We start from the raw sequence: 15533 nt of genomic DNA on the forward strand, positions 1-15533 counted from the left end.
GGGTCCTCTACTTACCCTCATTATTAACTGCAAAATAACGACTGCTGATGCTTTCACATGTGTTATACCTTCTTTACATACTGCCAAATAATGGTAAAATCTTGAAAATACAAAGATGTATGTTAATGAAGCAGACACATACTGTATGTATCACTTTCCAAGAGAAGAAGCAAACTATTTCATTATGGGCTGATTTTGAGTTGACAGTTATTTTGATTTGAGGAACTCATCAAGGAACTGTGTTTCTATCGGCACTGCAGACTCGGATCTGTATAGTGCTAGGAGACTGGAGAAATGAAGGAACCTGCATTCTTTTGGGAAATTAACAAACTATGAGAACAATCTGAGACACAGGTGTATTCCACAGTAAATTCTTAATCATTTAGCTGTGCGTGTGGGTGGGATCAGCCGTGCACTTAGATTGCCCTTTCTAACTTCCTCCTTCAGTGTGTTGAGTTGTTGCTGTGCTCTTTACACACCGCACACCTAACTGTCACGGAAGGAGGAGCCATTTCTGAGGTTTCTTCCCGTTTTCATCGAAGAGACTTAAATAGCAGGTTCTAAGGTCTAAGTGTCTACGGCTGTAGTGTGACATCTTTACTTAAGGTTTCTTTTTTAAGGACATTTTACACAAATATTTTAAGGTAAGAGAAAAGAGTTGTTATTATTACTGTGTGTCTTTAATTATTTGCCACTGAGGACTTATGCTATAAATCCTAGTTTGTATTTGAATAATACTGTGAAAGAGCTCACTAAAAATGCTTGCTGTTGACTTTCAGGCTTAATTTTAGTTTTTATTATTGACATTTTCCAAAAGACAGCAGCTGACTTTAATTGATGGGTTAGTTCAAAGGCATATTGAGTGTGAACAGTGTGGACTTGTAAATTTGTCATTGTCCTTCTGCATTCTTCAAAAGTTGGAGGAGTATGTATGATGATACTTATGGTGCCAATGCATCAGCTGAATCTCACGGTGACGGTGTTTCAGGTCAAGATTATTCATTTCCAGTGACTGCATGTTTATGAAGAAGTCATTTTGTTTTACAGATGTGGTTGTGGATTTTGATTGGCCTTAACATCATCGCAAAGGTGCATGGGTTTTCAAATGGTGTCTTCCAACAGCCGTGTCACTCAATGTTACCTGAGCATAGGAGACGAGATGGGGTACTTCATGCTCCTCAGAACACTAAACCGCCCTTTGAGTTGAGTTGTGATAAACCTGAAAACGAGGGAGGCCCTATTACAGGTACAGAGACTATTGGATCCATTTTCCTGGAAGCTTGTATATCACTATCAAAATGTGTTGCAGTTGTCATTCCCTAAGTGGTTATCACTACTAACGCTGTCTTCATTTTCTGTCCCTCCACCTTCTCTCCAATGAATCTTCAAACTTTTTACCTAGTTTCTCTCCGGAGCACACAAACAGCCACACAGTTCAGGGGGTTTATGGTGGAGGCGCGCGATACAAGCGGCCGTCCTGTTGGAAAATTCATCTTGCTTGACCCTTCTATGACTCGTCTCTTGTTTTGTAATGGTTTAGCAGTAAGTAACCATCCCATTTTTACATTATTAGAGGTATTAAATGCATTACATTAATAATTGAATACTTTCCATTTCCATTTTAAGTAACACGTTTAATTAAAATTTACGGGGAAATTCAAAGTCAAAGCCTTTATAATCTGTCTTGTGGAAGTGACGCTTGCTTTACTTTTGTCTCTCTCCTTAGGACTCGGCTGTTATTAATAGCAATAATCAAAAAAAATCTTGGCTTAAAGTTAACTGGATGGCACAGGGTGCAGACGTAGACGTAACTTTCAGGTATTCGAACACTATGACTGCCTTCCAAAGGTCATAATTACAATGCAAAGCAAAACGATTGTCATCAACATGTGCTTGTCTGATATATTTCAGAGCCACATTTGTTGAGACTTTTGATACATTCTGGGAACCAGTGGATGCGAAGGGCTGTCAAACCACCACACCAACACCCAGTACTCAACCAAGTACCACTACAAGTACTGAGCTCAGTACTACAATAAGTACTGAGCTCAGTACTACAATAAGTACTGTGCTCAGTACTACAATAAGTACTGAGCTAAGTACTACAATAAGTACTACTAAGTCAAATACTGCAGAGTCAAGCATGACCACTCAGCAAGTGTTCGTTATTTGCAACCTATTGGAGGTAAGGAGCGACACGGCGGTGGATTTGATCGAGTTTTGTCGACATTGTGCAGAAATCTATGCATTAAAAGGACAGTGTGTGGGATTTCGGGGCATCTAGCGGTGTGGTTGAAGAGTGCAATCATCTGAATACCCCTCCGCTCAATTATGCCTTTCCAAGACTCCAGTGATATGGCTGGCTTTACCACGTTTTTGGAGTTTCACAATCCTGTCAGAGGTGAGCCAGTGTTTGGTTTGTCCATTCTGGGCTCCTGTAGAAGCATGGCAGTGCAACAAGACCCGCTCCCTATGTAGATATGAAGGGCCCATTCTAAGCTGATGAAAACACAACAATTCTTAGTTTCAGTTGATTATACACAAATGAAAATATAGTTATGATCATTATATTGCCTTTCTGCACGATAGATCCCACGAAATTCGATACACTGGCCCTTTAATATATAAATGTCGACAATTTTATTTACACAGTTCCTCCGTGTTTCTCTTGATTTGTCTTCAGGGAGCAGGTATTGTGGCGATTATTGTCGACAGTTTTTTGGTGGTACTCAAAATGGTATGGTATTTATACATTTATGTTACCCAGTAAATGCCATTTACACAATAGTCCTACTGAAAAGTATACCAAAAAAAAGTATAATTCTCTTTATCTCTCATCAGGCACTGTCTAATATATTCATTACCGCCCTCCACAACAGCCCCTTTTCTCATTGTCTAAATAAGGTAAGACATGAGGGCTTGTGTTGTCAGTAACTGTCCTCCCATACTCTATAGTGGAAACTATAGAGAGGTAATTACAGAGTTTAAAGATATTGAATGACTTTCTCAGAATGCCAACCAAAAAAAGGTGTTTGATTTTTATAAAAATCTTCAGCAACTTTCATAATAGATTTTATGTACTTAGTGGTAGTCATTTGCATGTTGTGTCTATTGTTTGCATTTTGTATAAGTGCATTTTTCTTCTGAAAACGTAAATTCATCTTTCTAACGTAAAACTTCCATATAGAGACAAGTATTGCAAATCAGCACATCTTATAAATGTTAGACGGCATTTGTAGGCTCAGTCCGTATTCTGTGCTTGTGTGTACAAACACGTATTAAATACTAATTATTCAGGTTTATTGAGATAAGTGAAGGTGCATCTTATTTCTTGTGTAGTGGTCACAGATATCTTGCAGTCTGCTGTGTGCGGCGTTAGAAATATCGGCTGTGGTCTTGCTGTGTGTGGCTGAACCTATTAAAGTAAGTAATAATAAGAGCTGTACAACATTTCTCTATATCTACATATCTATATATCTATATCAAATATATCAAAATTGACTGTGTGTTTACGTCTGTACGTGTGTATGTGTGTGCATGTTTAGGTCACTCTCGTTGCTCTTGTGTGTGTGGCGATAGTGATTAATTTCATAGAGCTGGTAATCGTCTGTCTGCCAATTGGACCGAGTCATGAACTGTAAGTTCAACTTCCTCTTCTTCTGCCTGAATGTTTGACCTGAAACTCAACTTTAACACTTTGTGCACAGCTGTTATTGTTTCTCTTTTGTTCTGTTCAAGAAAGGAGATCTGTGACCATGCTGCCAAAGTGTTTTCTGTCATCCATCAGATTTTTACAAGTGAGGAGATTCACCTGATTTTAAGTTTAGTTTGACATTTAGGGAAATACGCTTATTTGCATCCTTGCTAACCCATGTCACAGCTTGCATGGTCTCTTAGTTGCCACTGCCTTGTTTTACGCTGATTTTATTTCCAAATATGTTTTACACACAGTCGCTGTCATCTTTGTCGGTGTTTCGGACAACTGCAGAAAGAACTGGCTTCTGAAAGTGATGGTCGCTTTCACACTGTTCATTCTCTTATATGCAATTTGGCTTTTCGTAAGCAGTACTCAACGAAAAGCAATACTGGGGAGAAGCAAATTAGGTGAACGACTTGTACTACAGTGCTGTGTGTGAATATTAGTATACACATTAAATACAATATAGAAATCTTATGAAGACCAAAATATCTGTCACTATTTTCTGTTACAGGGAGTTTACAAAACAGTGAGAGAGGGAAGCAACAAGGCAAAGTGGTGAGAGCCACTCACATCATGACAACATAACATGTTTTAATGACAACTGTCTACTATAACAAATTATGCAGTTAAGATGTCAGTTCATTTCTCTTTTTCACCTCTGAATTCCAGAAGAAGCTCAGTGGAGCCGAAGTGATCGTCACTGCTGTCTCAGTCATCTTCACCTTTGGAAACTTGTGTTTCTCTGTAGCTGTCGCTGTCGGGATATTTGAATGTCAGCAAGAGTAGGCCTGCGCATGAAGGTGTGCTGGTACTGTGTTTGCATGTAATTCACAGTTGTTTTTGGGTTGTATGTTTTTTGTCACATTTTTAAAAGTTAATCATGAATACAAATCAAATTAAAGTCCCAGATTCCTGATTGTAAGTTGCACACTTGTATGCATGCTCATGTTTAAGAGGGCATTCTCTTTTAGTTGTGTGTTAGTGTGTATGATACTCTTTTTGCACTATTCTCTCTACCTTGTTTGTATACTGCTGCTGTGACCTGCACATTTAAAACAGATTTTTATCTAAATAGTATATTTTGTAAAGGTTATGAAAACATATGTTGATAATGTAAAATTATGTTTTCCTGGTTGTTTCCAATCTCAAAATAACAATAAAGCAACCGAAGTTGAAAATACTGTCTACAAGTACAAACCACACACACAATGTTTCAGTGTTTACATATAACATCTTTAAACTTTTTCCAAGGAGGTCACTTCCCTACTTATCAGTTACACCTGTTATCAAGATCAAACTGCAAATATTTCCTGAAGTTACATTCGCTCATTAGGTATCTCCTTGTACCATGCAGATCATTTCCCAAGCTAGTAACTGATTGGAATATACTTCTCATATAAAAAACACACCTACATTATATAGCTGAAATACTGTGTTTATAAACATAGATGGATGATAGAGATAAGAATGATACCACATGTTGAACACTCAATCATGGCATAAATCTCGCCTTGTGTTTACGGGCAAAGGTAAGTCCACTAAAGGAAACTTTAGTATATGATATGGATCATAAAATCAGTCTGCTGACCTGTTGTTGATTACGCTAGGAAAATCTGAAGTCATGGCAATGCGTAGTTCAGTGTGTAAGGATGAATAAAACACAGGACTTTCAACCAAGAGACAAGATTTAACCTAATTACAACAGCAATATTCTACACATAGTCCCAAAAAGAGAAATATACACTCCATAAACAAGTCAACCACATGTGAATGATTGAGACCGGATTGTTAATGTTAACGTGTAAATCACAGTTGTTCAATATGTAAACAAATATTTATGTACTGTGACTTTGAAATGATTTGGCCCGACATTTGTATCACTAGTCATACAGCAAAGCGTGATTCATACATGATTATTCATTTTTATGGTTCTCTTGAAGGGAGCAACTATCAGCTGTGTCCACATTCAGGTAGATAATTATTAAACTTCTGCCAACATGCCAAGATAATGAGGCACACCTATTAATCACTTTGCTGTTGATTAAACGTGCTGTAAATGTCTTTGTTTCTTAATAGAACACGGAAAATGTTAATTCATTTTCACATTAATTTTGATTTCCTGGTCTATAAAAGCAAAGGAAACATTTCAATTATTTTACACAGCCGAGTTCCAAATATATTTGAATATGTCACGTAGACGAGATAAACATCAAGTGTCAATAAACATCACACAGTCATGAACTCTCCTGCTTTGTATTTTAAATCCATAAATAGATCCGTGTCGTCAATACTGAGTTATACATCTTAACCTCTTAGTAAATGATTGAACAGCTGCTGTGTTTTTCGGTTGTAACTTCCTGGTTTCAAAGCTGTATAGTGCACTCTTAAGATGTTGTGGGACCTACACTCCATCACTTTACCACAGTTTATTAACTAAAGCAGGTTAATATTCTTATATTACACATGGGTGCTGGTGAGAAAAATAAAATGGCATTCTGGTCATGACTTTAATCCTTACCTTACAAAAAGTGTGCCATTTCTGTCCTAACGGAATAAAAAGTTTGTACATATATATATTAACATATGTGACTGCACACTGACAGTCTTTACTAATACGCCAGTAGTACAGGTGTCAAAGAAAGACGATCCTCCTGAGGTAACATTTTGACCACTGGGAACTTTGGTAAACTATTTTTACTATGAAAATCTGAAACACTTGTGTACAACACGGTAGGCTATCAAACTAAAAAGCATCTCTTATGCTGTTGTGCTTTTGCATCTGAAGGTCTCCTGAAAGCAGTGGAGATAAGGAGTTGGGCTCCGGGTGTGTCCACTCACATACTCTACAATGGTGAAGTGACGATGACACACCGTGCTCGTCGCAACTCTCTCTGCTGTTGTAGCTGATCAGGAACCCGCAGGCAGGTCTTCAGTTTCTGCCGTAGAAAGACTTTTTTTTTTTTTTGTTTCCAAGAAAACACAACAATGAGTTACATCAATTATTAACTTCTCTAGTTATCAAAATAATCTTTATTGAAAATGTACACGTTCACGTGAGCAAAACTAAATTCATCTCAGAATGACAACATAAGAGGAATGAGGAAAAAACAAATCAGAAACAAACTTTCTGCAAGAAACCTCGTTTGGGTTCCGAGGTTGTGAAGATGCAGTATTAAATGATTCACGAGTGTTTAAAATATAGTCTATTCTTCTCCATGTGAGTGTTTAAGGCACATTTCGTGACTTGTTGACTAATATTTAGTAATATTTTATTTTAACAAATTCAATTCACTTAGTGGAAGCTGTACGTTTCAAAGTCGACATTTCAACAGTTGCAAAGAACAAAGCCTTTTATATTCAACACATTTATCAAAAAATATTCCAATCTAGGAAAGAGACAACATATCACAAATATACACATTCAGGAAAAAACAAAGAATATAAAATATTTATCTTCATAAAAGCCAGCACTCTTGATAAGGATAGATAAAGCAAACATTTTAGTGCAAATCCAATTGTGTACACAAGAGAATTAAATGAACAATGGGACACACATCTCCATGGGGATATTACACTGAAGTATAAAGCAAGCCATCAGTTGTCTGAGATTTGAGATACAGAACAAGAAATTTCCTCCTAAAACAAAGATGTCAATTAAAGATTTTACATTTTTCATTAGTTCCAATGAAGGACCCATTGTAATTCATGCTGATTGTTCAACAAGAACTCTTCTTAGATGGGTAAAAAAAAAAAGCTGTTGAACAAAGTGCTTTCAAATCAAAACAGGGGGAATACATCAAACTAAATAATGTATATAGTATGCTAAATCTGAATGAGAATATGCATTTTATACGCTACTTTGGAAGTGGAACGATGGTGCCACTGTCACATCCTTGCAAAAGCCTGTACATGTGTGCACGTGTAAAAACTCAGTGCTGGGAATCTTGAGAGCCGTTAAACAGAATCATCAACATTGGACTGCAGCCTATAAGTATAACCTCATCTTCGACAGAAGGAGATCAATACAACGGTCAATCATTCAAACTCAAGTATATATGTGAAATGTAACGGCACACGCGTTATATTTACATGTTACTTCTCTGGTTCATAGCTCCTGTACCGTGCCAAGGGCGGATCAGACTGGTCCAGAGTGGTATTCTCACATCCTCATTGACGGCTAGCTTGATTCATTAGCATCCTTTCTGCTCCACTTCCTTCTCAGACACCACTGGTAAGATAAGATGGGAGATGCGGCTCCACAGTCCCCCGTACTTGTCAAGGTCCATGTCACTGAAGCCGGCTTGGTTGCTGGAGTCCACCAGCCTTTCCTTGACATAGTCGTGCACCATCTCCTCCAAGTCCTTCAGACTCTGGTCAGGCTTGACCTCATCTTGAGGAAGAAGCACAGTAAACAACAAGAACACCCGCTTGTACGCAGCGCTCTCGTGGTCGCAGTAGCGATAAAAAATGAGGGTGGAGCTTGGAGGCAGCTCTTCGAAGCGATGAATGACAGCCACTGGTTTGTCTCCTTCAAAGGCTGCTCGCAACTGGCTGTCAATGTCCAGCTTCACCTCATCGCTGTCCTGGCTGGCTTTACTGGCTCCATCGATGTGAAGGACGGAGGCATTGAGGGCGGATGAGAAGGAGGAGGCCAGCCGCTGAGCCAGGCAGTGCAGTGTCCTCTCAGCCCTGTGGCCTGCAGTAAAGATCAGACTGACCGGCTCTGTAGGATGGGCTGTTTTGAGGTGCTTCTCCAGGTGGATCTTGCTCATCCTCCACAACTCAGGCCGCTGACTAGGGAACTGAGTCTCAAGAAGAGACAAACGATCAGCAAACATTTCTGGATTTACAGCTGCAGTCTTTTTGAGTACCGGGATGAACTTGTATGCCAGCAAGAGGGCCGAACAGAGCAGCGCCAGGAGAACCAAACGCCACAAACACCACATGAAGCCTGGAAGGACACAAGGCCATATTCAAATGTACTATAGCAAATAATGTAGAACAAGTATCTTTGGGTGTGAAGATAACGCAAATGAAATGACGATAGCTCACCTCTACAGGAATATCCGGAGCTTTTCTTGATAACAGCAGTTTTCTTTATCCCTTGTAAAAGAGAAAATCTCATTAAATCAATGTCAAACATGTCGCAGCCACATTACATGTTGCTAATGACTGAAATATTCAGTTGAAGCTGCAATACCTTGTTTTTTGTACTGAGCAGTTTCTTTTTCTGTCGGAACGTTATTCACACGTTGACGCGTTGTGTAGGGTTTCTCTGAGGCTGGGTACACACTTGGGACTCGATGGTTAACTGTTGGTATACCTGAAGGTGAGGCAGAGTTTATCAATGTCAAATATGATCACTTTTGGGGAGATGTAAATCCATTGGACAGGTACGCAATGCACATTTTTTAAACTAAAATCTAGCTAAATAAAAACGGCTACAATACCAGTGCTCTGGGCCTTGGCCTCCATCGTCTTCTTGTAGTCGGCCATGCTGGTGACCGACACATTGTTTCTGTTTGCTGGTGGTCTGATTTGTGCGGCAGACTTGGTGGAGGCTACAGGTTCCTTTGTTGATGGTTTTACTGAAAACAAAAAAAAACAGATTATGATGACTGTATAATTTTCCCGTGATGTAATCATTCAGATTAATGCAGTATCAATCCATAGCCTTTCCATACCTCTCTTGGTTTTCATCAAGTCTGATTCTAAATTTACAGCAACACTGGATCTGTGGCGTTCACCGAGCACAACACGTGAGGATAAATTCATACCTCCAAGATCGCCTGATGTATAGAGAGAACACCTCGATTTAGATAAAAACCTAAAAACTGCCGGTGATTAGATCCGATAGTGGCAACAAGTCTTATGAATCAGAGATTTATAATGTCAGAGGTAAACAATCAGAGTACCCTAAGATGCCACATTTGTCATTTGATAGCGCCTGCATGCATAACATGTGCTTTGGTGGACACAAAGATGACCGTGTTCTAATAATATTATAAAATGATATACAAATATCACTAAGCAACTTTGGCTGGTGAAGAAACTATTTATTAATTTGATAACTGGTTAATTTTGAATAAAGCAAAAATGCCAAATCTGCTGATTACAGCCTCTCAAGTGTTACGATGTGCTGCCTTTCTAAGTTGTGTATAACGGGTCATGATATACATTGAACTTGTGGACTATTGGTCACATAAAGCAATATGAAGTTGTCACTTCAGACTGATCAATAATGACATTATTTCATTAGTTGCAGCACTAACCGTGGCACGTTGTTGGTCGATGAGTGCCATAAGAGGAATCCTGTAGAACATCCATTTCCTGGTCTTCATTTCTCTCCAGATCTTCTTCCCCGACATCCATCTCATTCTCATCTCCACCGCCATCCACTGGTCTATCAGTCTCTGCCCGGCCCTTCTTGCCAGGGGACTCTGTAAAACGGGACAGAAAAGTCTCCATTTTTCACACCGACTTGAGAAAAGGACTGACTGTTGGGCAACTGTTGTTGTAACAACTAGGCAAATAAGTTTTAACTGGAGCATCCCACCTTCATCATCGGAGCCATTCTCCATATCTCCAGAGCCATTGACAGCTCGAACAGGAGCTTGTTTTTTTAACTCTTTTCTGGTCCTCTTGAGAGGGCCCCTGGGGGTCGGTTCAACAGTAAATACTAAAGGAGGAGCAGAAAGACATTATTGTACCGAGTGTCCCCAATCACTGTAGGTTAAAGTTTCAAAACAACTGCTACACGTTAACGTAAAGCTCATTTGCTAGCAGTTGCCTAGTCTGGGGATCGTCTACATTGACTAAGTCAGCTAAAATTAGTTCAAGCATAAATGAAAGGGGTTTTCTAGTCAAACTTTGAGTGCCGTTTAGTTTCGATAGCTAAACTAGCTAATTGTAAAACAGTCAGTCTGCTCATATTTAACGTTACCCGATGACTTCCTTGTTGATCGTCTCAACTGGTGAGACTCTTTATCTTCAGACACCCTGGAATCCATTAAGATAACGATTATATAAACATATATGAATTAACACGATAAACACATCGTGTTCACTCATAGACAAGCTTCCCTGACTTCCTTGTAGTTGTCTAGGGGAACCATTTTGTGGCAGAACGCCGTTGATATCCGGTAAATGTCACATTTTAAATATCCCGATGGGAAACACGGGCACTGCTGAACGTTCCGACTGGATGTTTGTGAGCTGTCAGTGCGATACACGTAACGCAAGCTTTAAAAAGATAAGGAAGCGGTACACCGGTCATATTCCTCGGCGATGTGATCGAGGGTTACGTGTGGTAAGAATTAGAAATGACTATTCAACATATATGTATGTTATTTAAGTTAATTCTTTCAGAAATAAGCCCGGCTAACTGGTGTAACCAGCATCTCTTGTGTGACACTTAAATCGGTAGCTAGTCGGTAGCTAATCAACACTTTACGGTAGATTAATTATATTAGCTTCGGTCTCTCTGAGCGAGTTTTGCTAGCAGCACTAATAACTAGCTAACTACAATTTTTTTAGTTTCCTTACAATGTCTGCAAATTCAGTAAATTAACCTCCAGATATCACCAAGCTACCCTCAGGGCTCTTGAAACAGACAATTCAATATTTCCAGCGTTGAGGTCAGGAAGCCTTTGCGTGCTTTTTGTTTATAACCATCGTTTACTCCAGACTTTGAACCTGTGACGACAGTCTGTCTAAAACTGATAACGCATAAAAAAGCAAGTGCTTTATACCGATTTTCCTCATGCAGCCTTGAACCGTCTCTTTAGTGAAGTGCCCCTATCCAAAGACATGGCCGAGCAAGAAACAGATCACCACCACACAGCAGGTAACGTTACTAAAAGGACAGATATTGGTTATATTGGACTAGTATGTTTACTAAACATTTACAGCAGACAGTGGTTTAAATTCACATGATGTGTCATGTACCTTTTTTTTTTTTTTTTTTTCTTTTAAATCAGAAGGCAAGGGACAAGAAGCTCAGTCCACACATATGGACCATGTCTCAGCATTTGATGAGTCCAAACAGGAGGAGACCGTAAAGCAGCGACTCTCAGAAGGTAACGTTAAGAAACACAAGCGAGGTCAATATTAATCCATTCAACGTGTCTTTACCCAATGCTTTTTCTGCATCTGCTGTTCTAATCAAACATGGTCTCTTGTCTCACCCGACAAGATTCAGCTTCATCATCCGCATCCACAAACAGAGAGACGAACGACGACGATGGTGGAGACGTGGTGCCGCCTGACGTTAAAAGCAAGTATATAGTATTAGTGTTTCATTGAAAATTAAACATTAGCCGTTCAGTTGGACTAGAACTTTGATTTCTATTTTTTATTACAGACATTGATTCACCTGAAGAGAGGCGGGTGCCACTAACAGAAGGATCTTCACCTCCAGAAGACGACACAACGCCGAATGTGAAGGAGAACAGCAACCCACCTCAGGCTGAAGAAGGAAGTCATGGTGATGACAAGAGAGCGACACCAACAACTGAGCAACAGAACATGACAGCGGAGGAGATTTCCAGTGAGTGTTCCTGTCTTAAGTGTTATAACAAGTGATTTAGACTTAATTATCCATGGTGGTCACATGGTCAAAGAGCCAGGGCACTTATATTTACCCACTTCGGAAAACACTCGCTACAGACCTGTGTCATTTGTCGCAGTTTTGTAACTGTTCTCTCTAACAGCCCACTTCACTGTGTTAAAGTGAATTTACTGTGTGCTCTATGCAGTGGTTGTGGCGTTTGATCTGTGCAATGAGGTGAGGTTTCCACCGTGTCATTGCAGTCACATTAAACATCATCTCCATATGGAAATATTGATCTTGCCACGAACACCACGAATATTGCTCAGTTGCAGAAATCCTTTTTGCTTAGCTCACCATTTTATGAACTTCCAAATGTTTTGCATTCACACTTTACATTCATATGGAGTTGTAAGCTCTGTGTGGATGTTTGTAGATGCAACATTACAGCTTTATGCCCAAAACGAAGCCAAATCACCAAAGCAAATATGTATCCTGCATTTTACCATCCCTGTCATGTACGTGGTTGCTTTTCTTACAGCTGTTCTTTTAGTGTATTTTTATGGTGTTCCTAGCTCTTTCTCCACTGCAACTTGCAGGTGGATGTCATTAAACAAACTGACCTTCAGTCATAGTATTGTATTGGCATTTGTATTCAGTAGCTGTATGAATATTTACAGTGACTAACTGTTTCATCATACATGTGGGCATCCGAGTATTGATATAAGATGGATGGCCCATCCTTTAATACCGCGAGTATAAAGAGGCAATTCTCTTTTTTTAAATCCCTCTTAAAATGTAACTGTAAAGACACCATTGTTTGAGCTGCTTTCTCATGTTATCAGGAGAACACCACCCTGGAGAGACGACAGCACCAGAAACAACCAGCCCACCAACCCTGGGTGGCAAAAAGAATGACCAAGTAGATGGACCCGATGAGGAAACCCCAGACTCAAACATAACAAATCCCGACGCTGGAGAGGGTGAGTGTGCGTTTTCTCGAAATTCCAATGACTGGATGTTTTCCAGTCTAACACAACAGGTGGGGTTCACTGGTGGGAAGCCAGTGAGGGAGCATGAACACGTAGCTGTGTGCTAACCAGTTGTTGTTTTGGTCTCCCGTTGGTCAGATGATGAGCGCTGCCCGGAGAAGGAAGAAGAGGATATACAGAAGAACACCATCTCCCCACAGACGGACGAAGATGTTGAAAACATTGGTCCTACCACTCAGGAGACTGCTGATGCTGAACCTGCAGTTCTTGGAAATCGTGGAGGTAATCTTGTTGATTTATCCTTGTTTTTATATCCTCTTGTTTCTCTTTAGTGTCATGGTGATTAAAGCTAAGATACATATTTAAATCAAATGACTGCCAAGGCCTTACCATCTCAGTGGTTGTCATTTAAATAACTGCTCTCTAACTTTGTATATTATGCATTTACAATTATAAATGACTTGCTAAGTACACGTGCCTTCTCTCCATAGGAATTACAATCCTGAAAGCAGCTGGTGTGGTGGTGTTAGTAACTGCCTTAGTAATTGCCTTCCTGTGGCCGCATCTCTTCCAACCCAAGTCTCCACCTCAGAAAGATGAAGTGCGGCAAATAGACATCTTCCTCAGGCAGTTGGAAAAAGTAAAGACTCAGTTCCCCAACCAGCGTGCGGAGCTCTGGAATAGGAGCAAGATCCACCTGCTGAGGCACCTCCAAACAGCCCAGCCCACCGAGCCGGTCAGTCTGATCCTGACTGCAGGCCACAGAGGCGAGAGGACACTGCACTGCCTGGCTCAGAGACTGGCCTCCGCCTTCTCGTCTTCTCTCAACGCCTCCGTCCTCCACATCGATGGAGCCAGCAAAGCCAGCCAGGACAGCGACCAGGTCAAACTGGACATCGACGCCAAGCTGCAGGGAGCTTTCGAAGGAGACAAACCCGTGGCTGTCATCGACCGCTTCGAGGAGCTGCCTCCAGGCTCCACTCTTATTTTCTATCGCTACTGCGACCACGAGAACGCCGCCTACAAGAACACTTGTCTGATCTTCACAGTGCTGCTGGGGGAAGAAGAGGAGATTCCCGCCGAGACTCGCCTGAGTACTGTGGAAGAGATGGTGGACGACCATCTTCAGAAGAAGTTCCTCTCCGATGGCCGTCCAGTATCTTTTGACAGGATGGACCTCGACAAGTACGGTGGACTGTGGAGTCGTATTTCTCACCTCATCCTGCCTGTGGCAGCAGAGGAGAGGATAGAACACCAAGGGTGCTAGTGGACATAAATAGTCACTCTTGAACTTTTAGTCTAAGCACTTAACTACCGCCTATCTATCAGATTTCTCACTGGGTGACTCCAGTCATTCTGAGGCTAGTAACAGTGGTTTTAAACACCCAAAGGTTTCTTACAATTGCTATAATGAAGCTCACTACAGATTAAGGCATTAAGTATAAATGAGACACTTAATATTAAGATTATGTTGTGGGATGTTTGTAAAAAGAAGAAAAATAATCTCTGGGCATTCATCATGGTGCTTTATTCTTGTAGTACTTTGATCAAATCTTATTATAGATAAATTATAAGATGGTTCAACTTGGGGCTTTGTGGATTTTGCATCACAAAGCTTGACAATACAGAGCTATTCTTTTTGGTATCACAACACAGGGTTTATTATTTTTATGACTTCTTTTCTGTGATACTCAAACCTACATGGCACCACGTGCCTTAACCGAACTTCCTATGTTCCTTTTTATATACACATAAACATGTATCACACTGAGACTGTATATAATCACTACAGTTAAGAGTTTGATTAAAAAAAAAAAAAAGTGCAGGAATTGGATGTGCCTTAAAGTGCCAATAAACAAGTAATTTAAAATGCTTTGTCGTTGTTTATGGCTTCCTTTTTAAGGTTCTTTCAGACATATTTATTTCGCCCAGGAATTCAGCAGCTTACTCACGGTTTGGTGTCCAGTTGATGAATGAATAGAAGAGCAACGTGTGTGTCTGTGCGCGTGAAACTACGTCATAACAAAATAGGATATTCCGCAGAAACCGGAAAGAGACAAAATTTCAAATGAACATGTAAACTATTTAAAAAAACAAAAGGTATTTCTTCTGTTAGCATCCTGAAGGTGCAAACACCGTGTGCACAGCTGGTACTAATGAATGACGTGATCAACAGGTGCCAATTTACCAACAATTCAATGCCACGGTTGGCCACATGGGGCGCAAATACCAACCACAGTCCAGCAGCATACTTCATGACAAGGAATTGAACTTCCTCCAGTCAGTGTAGTGA

General features: G+C 40.2%; 3 protein-coding genes across 11 annotated transcripts; 2 read left to right on the forward strand and 1 right to left on the reverse strand.

Annotated features, from left to right (window-relative positions):
• Positions 1-494: 494 nt before the first annotated feature.
• On the forward strand, positions 495-4878 carry LOC142946475 (uncharacterized). 4 transcript variants are annotated; one of them, XM_076087781.1, is made up of 13 exons: positions 495-644; positions 1048-1246; positions 1403-1542; positions 1727-1818; positions 1912-2185; positions 2684-2737; positions 2842-2904; positions 3340-3423; positions 3546-3637; positions 3739-3797; positions 3952-4104; positions 4212-4255; positions 4373-4878. In XM_076087781.1, the coding sequence occupies exons 2-13, from the start codon at positions 1048-1050 to the stop codon at positions 4484-4486; spliced, it is 1368 nt and encodes a 455-aa protein (XP_075943896.1). In that variant the 5' UTR covers positions 495-644; the 3' UTR covers positions 4487-4878. The 4 variants fall into 4 exon arrangements, with proteins under 4 accessions (XP_075943896.1, XP_075943895.1, XP_075943898.1 ...); XM_076087780.1 differs by having other exon boundaries at positions 503-644; positions 4370-4878; XM_076087783.1 differs by having other exon boundaries at positions 508-644; positions 1912-2737; positions 4370-4878.
• A 2074-nt stretch (positions 4879-6952) lies between these two features.
• LOC142946478 (torsin-1A-interacting protein 1-like) lies at positions 6953-10839 on the reverse strand. Of its 3 annotated transcripts, XM_076087787.1 has the most exons (8): positions 10644-10838; positions 10257-10379; positions 9973-10140; positions 9385-9489; positions 9151-9288; positions 8901-9023; positions 8753-8803; positions 6953-8651 (listed from the first exon to the last, which is right to left on the reverse strand). In XM_076087787.1, the coding sequence occupies exons 1-8, from the start codon at positions 10708-10710 to the stop codon at positions 7891-7893; spliced, it is 1536 nt and encodes a 511-aa protein (XP_075943902.1). In that variant the 5' UTR covers positions 10711-10838; the 3' UTR covers positions 6953-7890. The 3 variants fall into 3 exon arrangements, with proteins under 3 accessions (XP_075943902.1, XP_075943903.1, XP_075943904.1); XM_076087788.1 differs by lacking the exon at positions 9385-9489 and having other exon boundaries at positions 10644-10839; XM_076087789.1 differs by lacking the exon at positions 10257-10379.
• Positions 10840-10860: 21 nt separating this feature from the next.
• On the forward strand, positions 10861-15110 carry LOC142946479 (torsin-1A-interacting protein 2-like). Of its 4 annotated transcripts, none has more exons than XM_076087790.1 (8): positions 10861-11009; positions 11469-11546; positions 11680-11778; positions 11895-11975; positions 12063-12248; positions 13094-13231; positions 13379-13522; positions 13732-15110. In XM_076087790.1, the coding sequence occupies exons 2-8, from the start codon at positions 11510-11512 to the stop codon at positions 14505-14507; spliced, it is 1461 nt and encodes a 486-aa protein (XP_075943905.1). In that variant the 5' UTR covers positions 10861-11009; positions 11469-11509; the 3' UTR covers positions 14508-15110. The 4 variants fall into 4 exon arrangements, with proteins under 4 accessions (XP_075943905.1, XP_075943908.1, XP_075943907.1 ...); XM_076087793.1 differs by having other exon boundaries at positions 11683-11778; XM_076087792.1 differs by having other exon boundaries at positions 10901-11009; positions 11488-11546.
• Positions 15111-15533: the final 423 nt, after the last annotated feature.

Source organism: Anarhichas minor, unplaced genomic scaffold (assembly GCF_050575085.1).
Source record: "Anarhichas minor isolate MPS153535 unplaced genomic scaffold, ASM5057508v1 ptg000010l, whole genome shotgun sequence".
NCBI lineage: Eukaryota > Metazoa > Chordata > Actinopteri > Perciformes > Anarhichadidae > Anarhichas > Anarhichas minor.